Source organism: Bombus fervidus, chromosome 3 (genome assembly GCF_041682495.2).
Source record: "Bombus fervidus isolate BK054 chromosome 3, iyBomFerv1, whole genome shotgun sequence".
Taxonomy (NCBI): Eukaryota; Metazoa; Arthropoda; class Insecta; order Hymenoptera; family Apidae; genus Bombus; species Bombus fervidus.
In genome coordinates, this window is record NC_091519.1 from 9,668,528 (window position 1) to 9,687,248 (window position 18,721).

At 29.1% G+C, this 18,721-nt stretch overlaps 2 protein-coding genes and 1 long non-coding RNA gene across 7 annotated transcripts; 1 reads left to right on the plus strand and 2 right to left on the minus strand.

Annotated features, from left to right (window-relative positions):
- Nucleotides 1-20: 20 nt before the first annotated feature.
- On the minus strand, nucleotides 21-5,581 carry LOC139985545 (uncharacterized). 5 transcript variants are annotated; one of them, XM_072000048.1, is made up of 15 exons: nucleotides 5,269-5,580; nucleotides 4,786-4,994; nucleotides 4,216-4,691; nucleotides 4,081-4,143; nucleotides 3,874-4,003; nucleotides 3,646-3,798; nucleotides 3,441-3,568; nucleotides 3,194-3,348; nucleotides 2,807-3,121; nucleotides 2,545-2,739; nucleotides 2,285-2,434; nucleotides 2,101-2,211; nucleotides 1,813-2,016; nucleotides 840-1,746; nucleotides 21-751 (listed from the first exon to the last, which is right to left on the minus strand). In XM_072000048.1, the coding sequence occupies exons 1-15, from the start codon at nucleotides 5,356-5,358 to the stop codon at nucleotides 570-572; spliced, it is 3,468 nt and encodes a 1,155-aa protein (XP_071856149.1). In that variant the 5' UTR covers nucleotides 5,359-5,580; the 3' UTR covers nucleotides 21-569. The 5 variants fall into 5 exon arrangements, with proteins under 5 accessions (XP_071856149.1, XP_071856148.1, XP_071856147.1 ...); XM_072000047.1 differs by having other exon boundaries at nucleotides 4,081-4,140; nucleotides 4,762-4,994; XM_072000046.1 differs by having other exon boundaries at nucleotides 4,762-4,994.
- Nucleotides 5,582-5,905: 324 nt separating this feature from the next.
- On the minus strand, nucleotides 5,906-15,777 carry Lama (phospholipase B domain containing lamina ancestor). The gene is made up of 7 exons (XM_072000096.1): nucleotides 15,583-15,777; nucleotides 10,465-10,725; nucleotides 8,621-8,770; nucleotides 8,237-8,483; nucleotides 7,840-8,087; nucleotides 7,368-7,608; nucleotides 5,906-6,784 (listed from the first exon to the last, which is right to left on the minus strand). Exons 2-7 carry the CDS (start codon nucleotides 10,572-10,574, stop codon nucleotides 6,134-6,136), a joined length of 1,647 nt encoding a protein of 548 aa, XP_071856197.1. The 5' UTR covers nucleotides 10,575-10,725; nucleotides 15,583-15,777; the 3' UTR covers nucleotides 5,906-6,133.
- A 730-nt stretch (nucleotides 15,778-16,507) lies between these two features.
- On the plus strand, nucleotides 16,508-18,611 carry LOC139985587 (uncharacterized). The gene is made up of 2 exons (XR_011799440.1): nucleotides 16,508-18,026; nucleotides 18,263-18,611. It is a non-coding gene; the product is annotated as an uncharacterized lncRNA (long non-coding RNA).
- Nucleotides 18,612-18,721: the final 110 nt, after the last annotated feature.

An 18,721-nucleotide genomic window follows, 5' to 3' on the forward strand; every position in this document is an offset into this window, starting at 1 on the left:
TTGATTAATTTAATTAACAAAAAAGAGCAGAATTTTTTTATTGTAAAAATATTTACATCTGTCAATTACTTTCCAATTTATCTTTTACATGTAAGTGCCTAGGATATAAATTATTTTGTATAGGTAATATAGTGGGGTGAAATTATTGTATGCTTAAAAACAGTAAAATGAAACAGAAACCATTGAAATAATACATTATAAAATAATATATCATTATATTTAATATACAAAAATAGTCTAATATTTAATTAATAAATGATTATATATCAACGCAATATTTTATACACAATTAAAAAAATAGAAATTAATTTACAATGGAAATACAAAAAACATTGTTTTAACATAAGGTTTTGGAAAAATACTTCAAGTTCATAAATGTTCATTGAGTTGTACTTATATACTTGACTTAGTTTCAAAAAAGTGTTATTTTTCTGTAAACATAAATTTGGATCAATATTAAGAAGATTCATTTGTTTGTTTAATTGGAAAATTTAAGATAACTGAATAAAGAATCACTTTCAATAAATTATGTAAACTAAATGTTAATTACCTGTATACATCTATAAAAATCAGTAATTTTTTGGCGACATAGAATTCCACATGGGTTTCCAACACCATTTACGAGATTTACGAATACTGTCCATATTTTCTTGTGCTGTTTCGCGCGCTAATCGTTGCATTGGATTTTTGTCATCAGAATTATATTCTGAATTTGATAATACTGTTTCGTGTTGAAAAGCAGAAGTCACGCCTAAGAAAGAATATTTTATATATTTTACTATTGTTGTATATAAAAAATCTTAATAGAAAATACACTCATATAATAAGAGAATAATTACTCGCTTTGGCAAATAATTTTTCTAAGACGTATTGATCATCTTCAATTGGTTTAGGTTCCTCTGTCAGAGAACGTTCAAGACGTCGTCCAATTAAATGTGAGACACGTTCTCCTTCAAATAGAGCTGAGGCAGCATGCTCTTCTAATCGTGAACTTCTTCTTCTTTTTTCTTTGCAATGATTTTTATTTAAGTTTGACAACGTATCTTCATTCATATTCACATTACATGTTACTGTTTCGTTACTTCTATCTAAAATTTCAGTTATATTAGCATCATTAGATAGACATTGTACAGTAGCCTTATTTGATGTTTCATGTATTTTAATATCAGAATTTGATCTACTTGTTAATGTATGATCTTCATCTTCCAGTTTATTATTTAAGATGTTGTCTGTATTATATTCAATATTTTTTGAAATTTTATTTTGGATATTGTTGTCATTCGTACTTTCTTGATTTGCAGAAAAAAGTATATCTTCATTTTTTTTATGAAAATTACTCTCGTTTTTAATACCCTCTTTTGTTAAATTATCCTTGAATATTTCATAATTGTGTTTTAAAATATCTTGATCAATATTATTATTATGGCAACTTGAAACATAATGATTCTCTGTAGTATGTGCTATTTGTATTACAGGTGTAGAGTTTGAGGTATTTTGACTTATATTTTTACTAAGTGTAGCTGCTAATTTTCGCATTTTTTCAATTTTATTAGATGAAAATTTGGTAGACGAAGAAACTAGTCTAGATTGTCCGAATAATTGATCTATTTCACTAGAATTATTATCAATAGATTCATTAAAATTAAAAAGTTCAACTAAATCGGAAGTTTTAAACAATCTATGTTGACGTGGATCTTCTAAAACCTTATTTGCAAGAAGTATTTTAAATATTTGTCTGTGATACATCTGAAACAAAACGTTATCTCATAAATACTTCGAAATATTCAACAAAAGAAAAATTTAAAATTTTACCTTTTCTTCAATAGTACCAGCAGTAATAAGTCTATAAATGGTAACTTTTTTGTTTTGTCCAATTCTCCATGCACGTGCTCTTGCTTGAGCATCAGTTGCTGGATTCCAATCTGGATCATAAATAACTACTCGATTTGCTCCAGTCAAATTTACTCCCAGACCTCCAACACGCGTAGTTAGCAAAAACACAAAATATGATGGATCCTGTATGAAAAAGATCAAATTACAAAAAGGCTTAAAATATTAATAAAATACATTTTCCGTTTATCGACACACATATATATATACCTTATTAAATAAACGAATTGTTTCTTGTCGTTGTGACATAGAAGTAATTCCATCCATTCTTAAATAAGAATATTCTTCGCTTTGTACTAGAGATTCTAAAACATGCATCATCTGCAAATAAAACTTTGTTATACATTATTTTGTACATAACGTATGTTTATAAACAATTATATAACTTATTTACTTGTCTCCCTTGAGTAAAAAGAAGTACTCTATGTCCCTGTTTTTTCCAAATTTTAAGAAGAGACCGAACCACTATCATTTTACCAGAGCGCTTCCAGTATCCAAATTTCTCCAATGCTTCATTTGATACATCAATGTCTTCATCTGAATCCTAAATATACATTTAATTAAATACAATGAATATTAGCCCGCTGTGTGATATAAATATTATAATATAAATTAAATTATAATTTAAATAAAATATATAAATTATAAACTTACAACTGGATTTGTATAAAGAAACAAATCAGGATGATTACATATCTTCCTAAGCACTGATAATGCTATGAGGAGGCGAGCCCTGTATCTTCTGCTTACTGAATTATTCTTTTCATGCAAAATGAAACTAACATCTGCAGAACGTAAATATTCTTTATATAGTTCCTTTTGTTCTCCTGTTAAACTACAAAACAGTACCTAAAAAAAACATGAATTGAGATATGAAATTATAAATTCTTACAAAATATCCTACTGTGTAACAAACCTGTTCGTTCTTTTCTGGTAGACTAAGATGATGTTGCACATCATTTTTTGTTCTTCGGAGCATATACGGTGTAATAGTATCTCTAAGCATTGTAGCGACCTGAAGCGCGATAGCTTCTTGCAAAGGAGAAGCATTTGTGTATCCTCCACGAGTTATAGGGGTTGCACAATGTTCTAAAAATGCAGGTAAAGTGCCTAACTTGCCCGGTAGAATAAAATCAAAGAGGGACCATAGTTCTTTTAAGGAGTTTTGCATAGGGCTACCCGTTAACAAAAGTCGATGTGGTGTTGAGAATTCCTTTACTGCTTTACTAATCTACAAGAATTCAATTGCAATTGCTTTTGTACCTAATTGTAAAATTGTCACAAATTAAAAGCAAGAAACTACCTTTGCTTGTGGATTTCTTATTTTGTGACCTTCATCAAGTATGACATAGTGCCATTGACTGGTTACAAGTAAATCTTTATGTATAAGCATACCAGAATAAGAAGTAATTAATATACCACCAGATTTTAAAGAGTGCATTAAATACTCCAAATTACCTGAAAAGATATTTATTAATAATATAAAAGTAATAAAATATCACATTATTACCATATGTTAGTGCAGAAAGTAACAGATGATTTTATCTTACCATTATAAGTTCCACATTGATGTAGAACAGCCACTCTTAAAATAGGCCACCATTCATGAAAATGCTTTACCCATTGTTCCATTAGAGTAGCTGGACAAACAATTATAGTTGGTCCTAAACCTCTGAACCTATGAATAAGTAGTTATTATTAATTAAATATGTATTATGACTTTGTTAAAATAATCAATAAACAGAAAGTAAGTACCTTCCACCATCTGACAGTAATTCACTACAATCTAAACCTGCAAGAAATGCAATTACTTGAACAGTCTTTCCCAAACCCATTTCATCACCTAGTAACCCTCCTAAGCCACGAAGATGCAGTTCCCACAACCATTGTACAGACACTTTCTGATATCTAAAAAAATTAGTTAGTTTTATATATATACACATAATAGATATATATATAAATCAGTCTTTTAATTATTCGTACTTATATAACTTTTTCCATATAGATTGAGGGACTTTAAATAAATTATCTATTTTGTGTAGTGGTTCATCTTTTGGATAACCACTTTTCTCTACCCTTTCTCTATACATCTCTTCATTTCCATCATCCAAAACTAAAATTCTCATAATTCTCTATTAATAAAAGTGACATATTATAATGATTAATTTTAAGATGAATCACTATGTTTACCTCTTTTTGTATGAACAGATTTGGTAAAAGATTTTCTCTTTTTATATGATTTTCCTTCATCCTCTATAAAATTAAAAAAAACGATGCTTTATTAATAAATATTAAGTTTCAAATTAAACTAGTGATAATATATACCTGAATCTATTTGTTCATCACTCGGTACATATTCACTTTCAGAATCATTAGTTATATCTGCAAATTTAATGTTTGTTGTATTTTCAATCAATGTCTCTTTAGTATTATCTTTGGAACTATTACAGGAAATGAATTCATTTTTTGAATGTTTAGCCTCTTTGGTAGAATTCTCAACTTGATTAAACTTACTATCTTTTGTTTCATAATTAATATCATTGTTTTTATTTAAGCTTTTTGATGTTTCAAATTCAGAAACTAATTTCTTCTTATTAGCTTTGATTTTTGTTTTTTTCACTATTTTAAATTCTTTAGGGTGAGTATTTAATAATTTTGGTTTTTTAATTGTTACTGCGTTATTACTAGTATGCTTAGATGCCTTTGAATTTTCTTTCAAACGTTTTCTTTGTTTGGCAAGTTCAGACTGCTGTCGAAGGTATTTTTCAAGATCAAGTAAATGAGAGGATTTATTAAATGTTCTAAAAAAAATGAATATTAAGTTTAGTTTTTATAATTTTTACTAGTAACAATTTTATTAATATTATATACCCTTTAGTTTTTAACAAATCAAACTGTTTTTCAATTGCTTGAAAGGGTGTAATTTCTCCAGTTTGAACTTGTTTTTTTAATTCTTTTTGTCCTGAACAATCTATAGTACCAGTTCCATTATCATTGTCTAATTCTTTTGAATCCTTTTTTGTTTTTATATTTGATTTCATAAAATTATCAATTTTCTTTGATGCTTCGTTAAAAATGCTTTCCTCACTTCTTATTGACAAAACCTAATAACATTTCTTTATTACTAACAATATGATAAGAATAAATTAAATTTTATGTTATATATTGTACAATAGTATATGTTCAACTTTTTCAAATATTACAATTGCAGATAGTAAAAGTAATATATTATGTTTTATTGTCATATTTAAATATATATAAGATATATAACATAAATTAAAAAGAAAGATGAGATAATAAAAAAAAAAATGTTTTATATATTCTCTTCCGTTATAAAAATTTAAAAATATTCTAACTAAATCAATTTTATAATATAACCTTCTCTCTCAAACTGTTATCTCTCCCATTTATGTGTATACCATTAAATTTTTCATTATTAAAAACTTGTCCTTGATCATCATTTTCCATGATTGCAATAATGAAATCAAATGATACCTTTACGTGTTACAATACAATCTGTGATAAACAATAACCAGAAAGTGACAAAAAATTGAGAAAATGTAGAACTTTAAGAACTACATCTTAAATTGTTTTAGTTTTAAATTATTAATTTTTCTGATAGAATATTTGATAAATAAACATTGTCATTCAACTTGCGTAATATTACAGTCAATGGAAATAGATATAACTGTTGTCACGCCTAGCTTTGCCGGCATATTAAACGTTATTTCACATAAATATTGTTAGATGGTAGCACTAAAATTGTTTTTTTTTTTCATTAAATTTAAAATAATATTATAACCTCTGTTATGACTTGTTATGTACTATAAATAAATAAATGTATATATATATTATAATCATTAAATTCTATATAAAATTAAATAAATATAGTATCAGTACAAATTATGCAGATCAAAATCATCAGAATATAAAAAATGTAATATACTAGCGAATTTAATGGGTTTTAGTATTAAAATAAAGATTCAAGGTGATAGAAATAAATTTGGAAACACTATAAATTCTTATGTTTTTATTTTATTTTATTTCCTAAAATTTAACCATAGGCGGCTAACATATGAGCCAGCTATAAAATATTTAAATACTATAATTAAAAACTTTGTCTAAGAGGAATAAAAATCAAACTGCGAGGAATTAACGGGGAATCGTCTTCATTCTCTTAAAAATGCTTGAAAATGTTTTTAAAAAAGTAAGTTAGTTTTAAGCAAAATTTTAATAAAATTAATTAGGCCCAAACCCATTTTGGAGTAACGCCTTTAAATTCGAAAGAATCCGGGTGACCTACATGCGAAATATTGGGGAAGCTTTTCGACCATTGGAATGGTGTTCGCGATTGCGATGTAGATGGTCCGGAAGTAGCTTCAAAGCTTTTGAGACCATCTGCACAAATTGCTAAAATCTTCGTATCTATAATACCATACGGTACAGGTATATCCTCCAAATCTCCACGATACGTCAACTCCCGCAACTGATTTGTTTTTGAATTTTGTTCCTCGGAAGTGCAACCTTCCTGGCTGCATCCACGCATCAAGTTTCGAAATTGCTCGAACGTAGTGATATTCTCTTGTAAACGCGTTAAATGGGGTTTCAAAAGATCTACATCCTTCTTGGCAGGCCGTACGATGTCGTTAATGTTTTGAAAATTCGATATACCAATGTACGATATGAAGCCGATTTTCTTAAACTTCTCGGTATAATTCATAGCAACGGTGATGCGTGGTAGTTGTTCCACTAATAATACAGTCATGGAACGTGGCTCAAAACTGATCCATTGCAATGCAGAAGCTCCACCATTCTGATAAGATATAGTGTCAAACCAAGATTGACTGTTCGTTGCTAGTCGATTTGCTGCCATTAATCTTACAGTTAGCATTACCTATAACATTATTATTATTACTTAATAACTTTTTGTACATAAAATAAACTATATATATGGTGCACCTGTATATCATGTCCGAATTGGCATGAGGTGACTCATTATGAAAAACTAAGGAGAAAATATACAATAAAATTTTTTCGTTCGAGACTTAGTTTTCGAGAAAATCAAGCTTGAAAATTTATTAAGTATATTTGAATATAGCTAATTTTAAATGTGACAGAAGTTAATAATCGGCATGAGTTTATTCTACATGCCAAAATGAGTACAAGATGTGGAATACTATTTTCTCGTTTAAGGCTTCATACTCAAGACATTAGAGTTTAAAAATGTTTAGTTAAAAATTTGCTTAATATTTATTCTTTATGTCGATTATTTATTTCTATCCAGTCCGGAATTAATTATGTTTAAATACATTTTATAAATTTCCAAACTCCATTTTCTCGAAAACTAAGTCTTGGACGAAAAAGTTTTATTCTATTTTGTTTAATTTTCTTTTCATTCTGTCATAGAGAATCGTCTCATACCTGCTTGTACATGATATTCAGGCACATCCTATGTAAATTTAACAATAAATTCATACATGATCTTTTGGATACAAAAGACTCCACTCATTCTGATTCGTTGCTAGTAAAGATGTTCCAGTAATAATCATTTCATGATTTTCTCCATTTATTAAATAGAATTCATCGCGGGACGATAATGCTCCAGGATAGGACGACAATACAATTGATCGACCCGGAATTAATGCATCAGTTCTTGTCGTAGGTAGCACATGATAGCCAAATGTGTATTTTTTTAAGAGTCTTAACATTTGAGTGTATCTATAAAATAAGAAATAAAGATTTGTCGTTTATTCGTATTAATTTCTATCATTTAATAAAGTATACATTTAAATATATTTACATAGTTTGTAGTTTTATATAGTTTAAATAATTACACCCACGTTTATTATAATTATCCTTGCAGCATGAAAATACAAAGCTTATGTCAGTTTATATTTGAAATTCTTAAACAAATTGATTAATATAAGAAATATATAATGATTCACTTACGGTGCTGATGTATGTTGATTGATTGCAACTAGAGGTTCCGGATTGTCTCTTGCAAGAAATTTGAAGTGGATCATAGAACTTACTACGGAATTGGAAATATTGAATACTTTTTGGAAACCAGATAAATCGGAAGTCAAGGCGAGCCAAAGGAAATCGTCAGATTCCAATGATACCGACACACGACTCCGACGTACAGCAAATTTCCAACCAGCTTCCAAACCGTCTAATTGAGCATAAAATAATCGTACCTAAACAAAAATCAATTTTATTTTTTTTTTATTAACGTACTTTTTATATTTTTTAATATTTAGTATTTTTTTAGTTATAGTTAATTTTATCGTCTTTTAAAACTACTAAAAATATGATTTATTATTAAGACAATAGAGTAATTGTGTACCATATGCCAAAAAGGATCAGTAGACTCCGTCAATTCTGCACGTTCACGAATGACGGCAGTGTTGTCTCGAAGATATCGCATTAGCTTTTGGCACTCAACGGGTTTTGTTTCGCATTTTGGCTTTATAGTGTTGAACCAATGATGATGAATTAATTGCCAAGTTAGACTACCTTCCAACAGTCCGGCGGCATAAGCTTGCACAGTATCTGGGTATTTTGATGATGTTTCTATTTCAATATAGGACCATCTGTAAAAATTATATTACGATTCATTTTATCTCTTTATTATAGATATATATACTTAACATACAAATATTATATTATATTTGTAATATTAGCTTTATATATTTTTTTTATATTAACTTTATGTATGACATTGGCTTACCCATGCTCGAAAATTTCAGTTTTATAATAGGCTCGAGCTGCATGCAATGGTATAGCAGTTAGATCATTGCCTTGGCCCCAAAACTCAATACGATATCCTCCTTTACGGTTCCATAATACGGTGGCTGAATAGATTCCATCTTGTTCGACACTGTTAACGTACAATAGATAGGTAATTAAAAAAGTCTAACTGGTGTATCTGTGCACATATGAAATGGATATATTAGACAAATAATCTGGAATGCCCACATAATTGACAATAAAATAAATTTTCGTTTTAACTTCTACGATTAGAAATTATTATTAGTAATTAATGATCTGATTATACGAGAATTAAAAGTTTATTATGTCTCTATGTGAAATATGCAAAGTATATATTATACATATCAATATCCTTCACATACAGAACCTACTTCTAATTGCAAATCCTGATTGCAATCACATTTGTAATGTATGCTACATTATTCATTTATATCGAACTTTAGAAACGTAGGCAACTCATGAAACTCATTAAAACCAGTTTTTAGTAATTCTTTATACACACACACACACACACACACACACGCACGCACGCACGCACGCACGCACACACAGCTTAAAAACGTCTCGATTGGAATACGAAATATTTTTCCCTACTAATTTGTACCTACAATTTTTGAAACAATTAATTTCTTTTAGGTTACCTATCAAATTATATAATAACATAAAAATCTGCTTGAATTGAATTAGAATTAAAGTTACTGTACTCGAAAATTCAGATGCCATCTATAGAAATATACCATAAACTTTTCCCAAAGATCTTACTTAACTAAAACAATACATACATATATCTGAAATGAATAAGAGGCAATTAGATAACAGCGACGTCGCATAATAAAGATCAAAGGACAATAATTTATTAATTAAAGAACAAAAATAATAATACAAAAATATTACAAAATAACAAAAAGACACTTAATTAAAAAAACTAAGAATAAGACATATTTCAAGAATTTATGCAGATCACGTGCAAATGATAATGAAAACATATGACAATAAATAAAGTAGTTTTTATTATCTGTTCGGCGAAATTATCGTTTGTTATTTGTGCACGTGGCAAGCAAGATAAACCGCGTGTCAAGTACGTAAAAGCTTTGGTACGTCGGAAGCACAACGTGTGCACGCACCAATCGTGCTGTGATAGCGACAAGTGCGAATTCGAGAAGCCAGACGTTGCGTTACTCGATCCTATGTCGCGACCGGTCCCATCCAGCTTGTTACCATCGAAATACCGATGCTTTTGATCGCTTCACTCACATTGCTGCACGCGTTTCACATGTGTCGAATGCGGTCAGAGTTATCGCAGGAACGTTGATCTTTCAAGTAAGAACACTTGTTTCTTGATAAAAGATCATGACATCCGTTATATGTATGTATATTGAAATTGTATGTGAAATAGCTTGATATAGATCAATATTTGATTTATGGCCTATAGTGATTTAAATAAGATGTACATAGTTGCATTGTGTATTAATTTTTAATCTGTATATGATCTAACGTTAGGTGAATGTTATCAATTTGGTACTATTTCAGTTAATGAATGCTATAATGCTTTTAAATATTAAATTATTATTTTTGCGCTTTTCATCTAAATATAAATTATAGATTATTGTATTATCTTCTGGAATACTTTTCATACCTTTCATATTTTTTTATATTTACATTCCATATATTTTTGTAACATTTGTATTTTTCTTATAAATACTTTTTGTCAGGACAGTCTAATTTAATGATTAATTTAATTCATGATTATTCCTATTCAATCCTGATTCTTATTAAAGTGATATAGTGAATTAATGAACTTACTGTCCGAATTCACTGAGAATTATTGCCCCGACTCCTAGTAGAGCTACGGCGATTAGGATGTAAGTGGAGATGCGTGTCTGCAGCCAGGAGGCTCCTACTACCTTCAGCATGGCTCATCGGTAAGCTATACACCTTGGTTACGAGAAGAGAAGAAAGCAGAAAAGCACGAATTTCGCGTTCTCAACCCATCGATTACAGAAGCTGGTCTTCGGCCTCCTCAGGCGTTTCAATAGCTGCCAATACGCGCTTGTCTCGTGATTACTGAAACAGTTAAACAATTTCTAATTCAGTCAAAATATTAATTTCTATTGGAATTATCTATATATATATTCCACTATATCATTAAAAGTCACTATGTTATTAAAAGTTTGACGAGAGACTTTAATTATTTTATACAGCATCTTGTTTTCATGATAGTCAACGTAAGTTCTCTAAATCTATATCTATATTTAAGATTTTCCTGTGTTGTAATATAAAAAGAAAGTCTATAATTTTATCATAGAATACACGTTTGAATAGCAGTTATTTGAAGATTCTAGTTCAGTTACTCTGCTATACTTTGTTTATTTGAACATTATTGCAAAACAGTTGCTATTTATATGCAATGAATTATTAAAGAATCAAGGATAAAATTAATTGATCGCGTAAGAACTAGATTTTGTCTTCTGTAAATTATCCCATGGTCCATCGTTCATTTGTCGCTTATCATCGCTATGTAGTTTGTACTGGCACAAGACAAGAATGAAACGGAGGCTAAAGTCGAATTCTCTTTGAGTATAGCATTTGGCACTTGTAATATGCATGAACAAATTGATAAACCTACAAAATATACGTTTAATATTGATACCGTGGATTCCCTATAAATCGACGCATTTTTTTTAGAGCATGATGATAGAATATAAATATTGAACGATTTTTTTATCAGTTACCGGTTCATTTTCAATTCTCAAGCATTCTTAAAATTTTCCCAAGAATCTATCAACTATATCTAGAAATACACAATCTCTGGTTAGTGATCTCTACAGTGTTATTTATTATAATTTAAACAGGAAGCAATGGTTATTGAACGTGAACTTAATACAGTAATGTGATTTAACTAAGACAACTTAAATTAATGATTCACAACTCTGGCTACAACTCTTAGTACAACTCTAGTCGCAACTGACTAACGGCTACCTTTTATACCACGGTTTTGGTACTCCTAGCATGCAGATGTGGATGATCCATGGTCAAATATACTTTTTTTTATTATCCCGTGTCGTAAAAGGCAACGGGTATATGGCCCACCTTTCCCTAGCCTGTCAACACTTTTATTGTTTTTTACCTGTAGTACATCGCGATTTTCTCCAGGGGTTTTCCCCGATATATATTAAGGATATAATATTGGAATCTTTGTAAATTTAAAAGAAAATTTTCTAGCAGTTTTCTATTAGCTTCTGACTTTTCTCTCAACGTTAACAAAAACTCTGATATGACTTTCTAAAAAAAAAATGAAGATCAAGGTCATTTTATTGATTGATAATTATTATATTATCATGTTGTATTATGAATACCTTTGTGGTAAAATATAATACAATATCAGCTTCTATATGAGAGAATATTGAATTAAAACTTTTGGTATTAACAGTGCTGTTTTTATACAGATATCTCTCCAGGCCATAGAAGACTAGCGAATGATCTTAGAAACTTGCAAATTGCTGATGAAGGTTAAGGTCTAGGTTCGTTTACAGCATTTCAAGGATTTTGCGTTGATATTTGCAATTAGATGTGTTTAGTTCCTTTAATTATCGTTCATTCGGCAAACTATGCTTATAGATAGTAACTTGTTACGTAATTGTAAAACACTTATTGTAAAGGTTAACGGATAAATTTGCCATTAAGTATGGCGTTAGACTTAGACAAATATCTATGTCATAATATATAATTAAAAAGATAAGTATAAATTGAAGTAACACATTAGAAAACATTTTAGATAAATGTTGTTAGAAGTTTCCATATCCTATTAATGATATGAAAGAGCACAACAAACAACATATTGCATATATAGAGTAAAAATCTGTTCTCACTTAAATTTGAAGATAGCAAATTTGAAGATTTAGATACAATAGTTATGTATTACATATACTATTTCTTTAAAACGTTAACTAAAATTCATATAAGTATTTCTTTTAAATACTAACTTTTAATGAAAGATATACATGCATATTGTATAAAAATAAATTCGTACTAACATTTAATAACACTACAAAAATATTGGCAAGTACGATGAAGAGGATTATTATAATTCAATTGCAAAACTCTAAAACTATTCTTCAAACGAAGTTACAATCTTCTTCTTCTAAAGAAATAGCTTCTTTTCTTAATTCATTATAAATTTTATTGTCTTTTTTCTGTAACTATTAATGTTTTACTCGTTAATGATAGTATCATCGTTTATAAATGAATCTCGGGAACTGAGCCAATATAAATTTTCTCGTTACTGTCAGAGTTCACTTGCGTCCGATAACTATATGTTGAATTGTTTTCTACGACGTATTATCTTTACAATTGACGTATTCTTATAGCAAAATGTAAATAAATTTATCATCATTCAAGACTCTGTAGAAGCTCATAAATTGGATGAACATTGACTTCGAGAGGTTTCTTGCTTGCAATGCAATTGCTAAAACGACACTTCCTTTTACAAAATGTAACTATAAAAACGGAAAAAAGATATTATGTTTTAAGTAAATATAATAAAACTTCGGAAGGAAAACAGTTTTAAATTACTTTGTTATTTAAAGAATTATGTCTACTGTATTATAGAAACGAAATATTTGGGACCTTCTTTAATAAAAATTATTTTTGACTGTATTATCAAAGAGATCACTATACATATAATCAGAACAATCTTTTTACAATATCTTTATATTTTTTTTATATTCAATTTAACAACTGCTATTAACGATAAAAAGACATTAATGGTTATCATATCCGCTCGAAACAAAAATCGTCTTGTACCAAAAATTGTTCTCTTATATTTATTTTTTCAATTCTGAGAAATATTTAAATAATTACTCATGTTTATTCCAGATAAAAAATGATAAAAGATAATAATAATCACATTTTCTTTAACGACTCTTTACGACGAGATCCTTAATAAAAATAATATACCTCACTAAAAGATTAAAATAAACCAAATACATGATAATTACTAGTGTACTTTTGCATCAAAAAACATTTTGATACATATTATATAGAAAATTTTAACATCTACTAATTCTGATGTAAATTAGAATTATCAATATGCTAAAATAACAATGGAAACTTTAATAAAAATATAATAAAGCAATCCTGTGACGATTCGGAAATCGCAATAAGCTTTTTTTTATACTACCTATACCTCTTATCTCTCCTCCTATCTCTACAATAGTTATTTTCCAATCATAAATCTTGTATCATGATTGAATAGCAAATAAAGTTTTTCCATAGAATTGGGTGTGCCAATCGGAAAAATTTATTAGTATATTCCAAATACGCTCAATTTCGAGTGAATGCATAATCTATAATAATTTACAATCTTTCCTGTCGATTGAAAATATTTAAAATGGATAAGCGTGGTACGTCAAACTTTACGATTTTAATTAGCAATTGGCAAAGTACAAATATCCACACGCTTATATATTTAAATTTAGTCACTTTGGTATACGATGTTATAAATCATCACAATTCATGTTTCCATATGTGAATGGCGTCTTCGTATCTCATAATCATAATTATGTGAAGTAATGACGTTCTTCAAGATGGAAAAAAATATGTGGTTCGTAAACACTGTGGTAGAATTACATTGGTATTAAGTAAAGAACGAAGATAACTATGTATTAAATATTCTTGTCAGATTTTCTGGCTAATTATAAAGAATAATTAATGTAAAGAATAGATATAAAAAGTAAATGTTTCTATATTTATTGTTGAGTTAAAATTTGTATAGGAATTTAGAAAAATATTTAGTTTCTAACTTTGTGACTTAGTGATTAGTTTATGGTTTTAAACATATTAGCCGGAAATACAGCACATGAATAGATACACTGCCAATTCGAATCAAATCAATGTATTGTATAGAGTCACGATTTCTTCGACCTCCTTATCATTCGCCAATTATTAATCTGAGTCATCGTTACACACTTTGACGTGGGATTCTAACTTGCAATTATCGAACGACCTGAATAAACATATACTATATGAAGAATAGTATAATATGTACATTACTTCTTTTAAATTCATTTCAGAGTCAATGAATATAAATAATGTAAGTATGATTATGTATGAGTACAAGTACGAATAATAAAGTAAATGATGTTTACACCAATTTAAAGTTACTATATTTCACACGAATAGAATGTATTAATTTATTCTTATTTAAAAAATTTGCAATAAAACCACGATATACATATAAGTTACCATGGCACGAACAGATTTATGAAAACAACTGTATCTCTCATTCTAAAGCCTCAAACAGGAAGCAATATAGTATGCAAGATAAGAACTCTGACAAATATTTGTAAATAAATTGGTAAATTTTTATATTTAAATTGATATTCAATTTTTAAAAGATATCGTACATTATGCTAATAAACGATTTACACTTTCACTAAAAAGCAAAACTAATAAATCTGTTCTAAATGATATGAATATAAAAATAACATCCAAAAATCTAAGAAAATAAATTATATACATTCCTTTGTTAAACGAGAAGTAAATTCTGATCTTCGCTTCAAAGAACTTGCAATGTACGAATCTCATAGCCGATTTCACACGACATGAGAGCGCGGCAAACAAGTTACATGCAACCACGTGAACAGACTACCGTCGCGGCAGCTGTGTATTTCACTCCAGAAAATTAAAACTTAAAAGTTCCAAAAAGGGAATAAATATAAAAATCAATATTCTTTATAGAAAAACTTCACATGAGAAAATATAATAATATTGAAAAACAGGAACACTTCTATGAATCGCAAACGACCTATCATCAATCGACCGTCTCGGAATATTTCTATTCAGTATGCGCGCTTGAGCCATACACGTTCTCGTGCATGTCTCTTTTTTTTCCTCGTATGAATTCTTCGTTCAGTCACTTACCAAGAGTAATAGAATAGATTCTGAATTGAAGCGCGTCGAACACGGGTAGAAAATCAGTCATTCGTACGGAGATTACATTCCTTTGGCGTGCTTTTTTGCCGCGACTTTACGACGTGGACCAGTTGCTCCGACACTGAAGTCCAAGCGCGAGCATACGCTGCTTCTCGACTGACGCGGCAACCCGTCGACCAGAATTTCGAGTACTATAAGTTGGATATTCCCTTTCCACCTTCCACAAGCCAACCGGCGTCGACGGCCTTTGCTGTCGTTGCCACTGCTGGGTCACGTTGTTGCAGCACCCTGCACTCGCATTGATACGCCCCGTTATCAATTCGCTTTATCATTTTCAAGTTTCAGTATATTGGTGCCATTCCTGAGCAAAATGATTGGTGTAAAATGTAAGATATTTTAAAATTATATAAGATTTTAGATACATTTAGATTTTAGATATCTTAACAAACATTTTATATTTTTATTTAATTGTATTAACATATGTGAATGCTAAAATCAAATATTATATAATTAATTATATTGCTTTTAATTATATACTTTGCAACTATTTTGGAATAATATATGAATATATTGTAGCCCTACCGATTTTATCAAGTTATCAATGTTTTTGCAATTTGAAAGATAAGATATATAAAATGATACTAATGTATACATACAAAATAAATAGAGTTAACACTTTGAGAGAGTTCTGAGAATATATTATATTACATAACGATGAGAAGTTCTACGTGTAATAAAAATATGTTTGCAAGCTATTTAGTTTATACAACATGAAAATTTACCAATACTTTATCAGGACATCAGTTTTTTAAGTTTATGTAAGTTTTTCAAATACTTTGTGTTTGTAATATATATATGTTCCCTTTCAAGTAGTAGTTCCAAAATTGATAAAGTGTTGAATAATCTCTAAAAAATAAATGAAATTGTTTTTATTTAAACATCACAAAATAAAATGCTTAAAAGTCGATATAATTATAAATACATATGAAATAAATCGTATCTATACTGTACCGAGAACTACATAACAGTTGACTAATGCACAGCTCTTTAGCAAGACAGTCATCACTGTTGAAACTTAATGAGTTTTAATTGGATGTAATTGAAAATTTTAGTCATCTCGCAACTGTGACTGACCGAATAAAGGCATAGATGCACTCTGTTTAACTGGATTATACAAGAAATGATACTAATCCTTTGCAACGTATTTGCTGTCATAGAAACGGAATCCAGAACAAAACGTTCTAACATTGTAACAATAAGCTGCGTTGTTCAATAATAAAGATTATACGTATAGAGCACCTTCGAACAACAGTTCCTCATAAAATGAGTTCTGTGTAAGATCGACATTTTCCGGTGACGTAAGATTCTTGTATCGCAATTGTATCGCATTTTCAAGCTTCCTATAGTTTGTCATTTTCTTCTTTTTTGGTGTGAATTATTTTATGCTTGTTATTTTGACAAGGAATTTAATAAATTTTCTTAATAATATCGTGAGTCAAAGATTTCATATATCATGTTACGTGAATCATGTAGGTAAATACTAAAAGTATTAAAAATAATAATGCTTTTGAGATACTAAGAAATATTCGAGACATTTGATCTGTCTATCATTGCACTCGTCAACTTTTCATCATTCAGTGACCATATTCGACCTCCCACTTGAGGAATTTTATACTCCCACGTTTGAACTTTCATCACTGTTGTAAATTTACTTGTAATTATCGCTTTATTTGCTACTGTATAATTAAACAAATTTTACTGTGGTTTTATTTTTCAATATTAGTTGCTCATATGGTTCTTTTCCTTCTTCTTGTCTCTATTTAATTAGTATATCTACGTTCAAAACTTCATCGTAAACTTCTAGAAAACACGACGTTCTTTTGAAATGCAATAATAAGATAAGACACGCAATTTTCAATGAGTCAGAAATTGTACTAAGTGTTCTGGAGGCTTTTATGAAAACCATCGCTGTCATTTCAATAAAACAATTACGTAATGTGAGATTGTAAACGCTTTTAACTAGTTGAAGCGATAAAAATTTTCAATTACAATTCAACCCAATCTCGTTGACTTGTTTGCATCGTTCTTTGAAAAATCTGAAAATACCATTTTTGTCAATTTTAAGTAAACTTAGAAAGGAGAATTAATGGAAATTCTAAGAAAAATATAGGAATAGAGATATTTTGGTAATCCTTCGTAGGAATGTTATACGAATTATCTATAATATTCGAACCAATATTTCACAATTCGGTACTATTCTTTCACAAAGTTGCCATCAGTGGTGGACGGAAACTGAGATAATCCTGAATATATTCTACACTTCTGAAAATAGATTATCTGCGTATACAACAGTATTTCTCAACAAGGAGTTCTTCCTAATTTTACACGGCTGACACATTCAATAAGATGTATAGTTACTACCGACATATGAGGTAACCTTTCTTAACTTAACCTCCTTTAGTTCGTAGAATTTATTATATATTTCTTAGTCAATGCTTTCCGCTATGTAAAATATATAACATATCTAATATAGTAAGACATTTCTGACGAAGAAACGATTTAACTGACAAATTAAAATGAAACGAAATGAAATGGAAAAATAAGATTTGTTAAATATGGAAAATTTACAGCTTTTACTATACTTTACGGACTATACATTTAATTGCAGTTTACGTTGGCGCAGACTATCCAGAAGTTGAGGTTCTCGGCAAGATCGGTTACTTGATGCGCCGGCAGGTATGTTTGTGAATTCGTGAAAGCAACCGGATCGTTAGCCAAGAAAGGATTTAAGGTATTCATTGATCCAAAGACTGCTGCACAATGACTTGTTGTTGCTTCAACAGACACTATTGCTGGTTCTAAGAAAAAGTGCAGGGAACATTTATACAAGTATTATTTAGGAAGACAGTACTTTCTAGTAACATTTATATTTGATAGCTATAATGAAATTAAAGGAAATTATTGCATAAATAAATAAAATTGTAAGAAATTGTGTCCAATAAAATTGTTAAGAATTATTATGTTCAATTATTTTACATTTGTCACTGGTAGAATTCATAAAAAAACACTTAGCTCATAGCTCATAAAATTACATATCTGAAAAATCACTTAGCTCATAATATGAAAT

Coding starts and splice junctions, on each gene's coding strand:
- LOC139985545 (XM_072000046.1), bottom strand. CDS start 5,358: ATGGAAAATGATGATCAAGGACAAGTTTTTAATAATGAAAAATTTAAT. Junction 3,799..3,873: donor ATATGGAAAAAGTTATATAA/GTACGAATAATT, acceptor TAATTTTTTTAG/ATATCAGAAAGTGTCTGTAC. Junction 2,017..2,100: donor CAATTCGTTTATTTAATAAG/GTATATATATAT, acceptor TTTTTCATACAG/GATCCATCATATTTTGTGTT.
- Lama (XM_072000096.1), bottom strand. CDS start 10,574: ATGCTGAAGGTAGTAGGAGCCTCCTGGCTGCAGACACGCATCTCCACT. Junction 8,771..10,464: donor ATTCTCAGTGAATTCGGACA/GTAAGTTCATTA, acceptor GTACGTTAACAG/TGTCGAACAAGATGGAATCT. Junction 8,484..8,620: donor ACTGAAATTTTCGAGCATGG/GTAAGCCAATGT, acceptor TAATTTTTACAG/ATGGTCCTATATTGAAATAG.